This window comes from Cystoisospora suis, assembly GCF_002600585.1.
Source record: "Cystoisospora suis strain Wien I chromosome Unknown contig_5266, whole genome shotgun sequence".
Classification (NCBI taxonomy): Eukaryota; Apicomplexa; class Conoidasida; order Eucoccidiorida; family Sarcocystidae; genus Cystoisospora; species Cystoisospora suis.
Window position 1 is genome coordinate 650 of NW_027158057.1, and position 419 is coordinate 1,068.

The 419-nt window shown below is 47.0% G+C and overlaps 1 protein-coding gene across 1 annotated transcript; it reads left to right on the top strand.

The window, feature by feature from the left end:
- Positions 1–282: 282 nt before the first annotated feature.
- CSUI_009067 (uncharacterized protein) lies at positions 283–415 on the top strand (the record flags this gene model as incomplete). Its single annotated transcript, XM_068069186.1, has 1 exon — positions 283–415. A coding segment is annotated over one exon (132 nt), but the record flags the coding sequence as incomplete, so codon positions are not given.
- Positions 416–419: the final 4 nt, after the last annotated feature.

The window sequence follows — 419 nt, forward strand, 5'->3', positions numbered from 1 at the left end:
CCCGAGGAATAATACATAATCTGATATTGGTATCCTGAGCCTAGAAGGGTAGTAGAGAGTTCAAATAGGGGGGATCGACCTGTTTTTGATCTTGAATGAATAGGCCATAGGCCGTTAGGTTCCTTCTAATAAGTAAACCAGTATTAGGAGTAAGCTTAATCTAGTCCAAAAACACCATAGTGAGTTCCAGTAGTGGGGATAAAAGAAAATCTAGGGAGTTTTAGGATCTCTAACCTAATAATAAGGAAGGGGGAACACTTAGAGTGCGTGAGAGGCCGGAATGGCCGTAACAGTGCATGCATTCAAAGCCCTGTAAAGACCGTCGTGTGCATCAGAAGTACGGAGGGCACCAGTGTGCACGTTCGAAGCCCGGCGGGGACCAGCTCGAACTCGGGAGAGGCCGACAAAGACCGAGATAG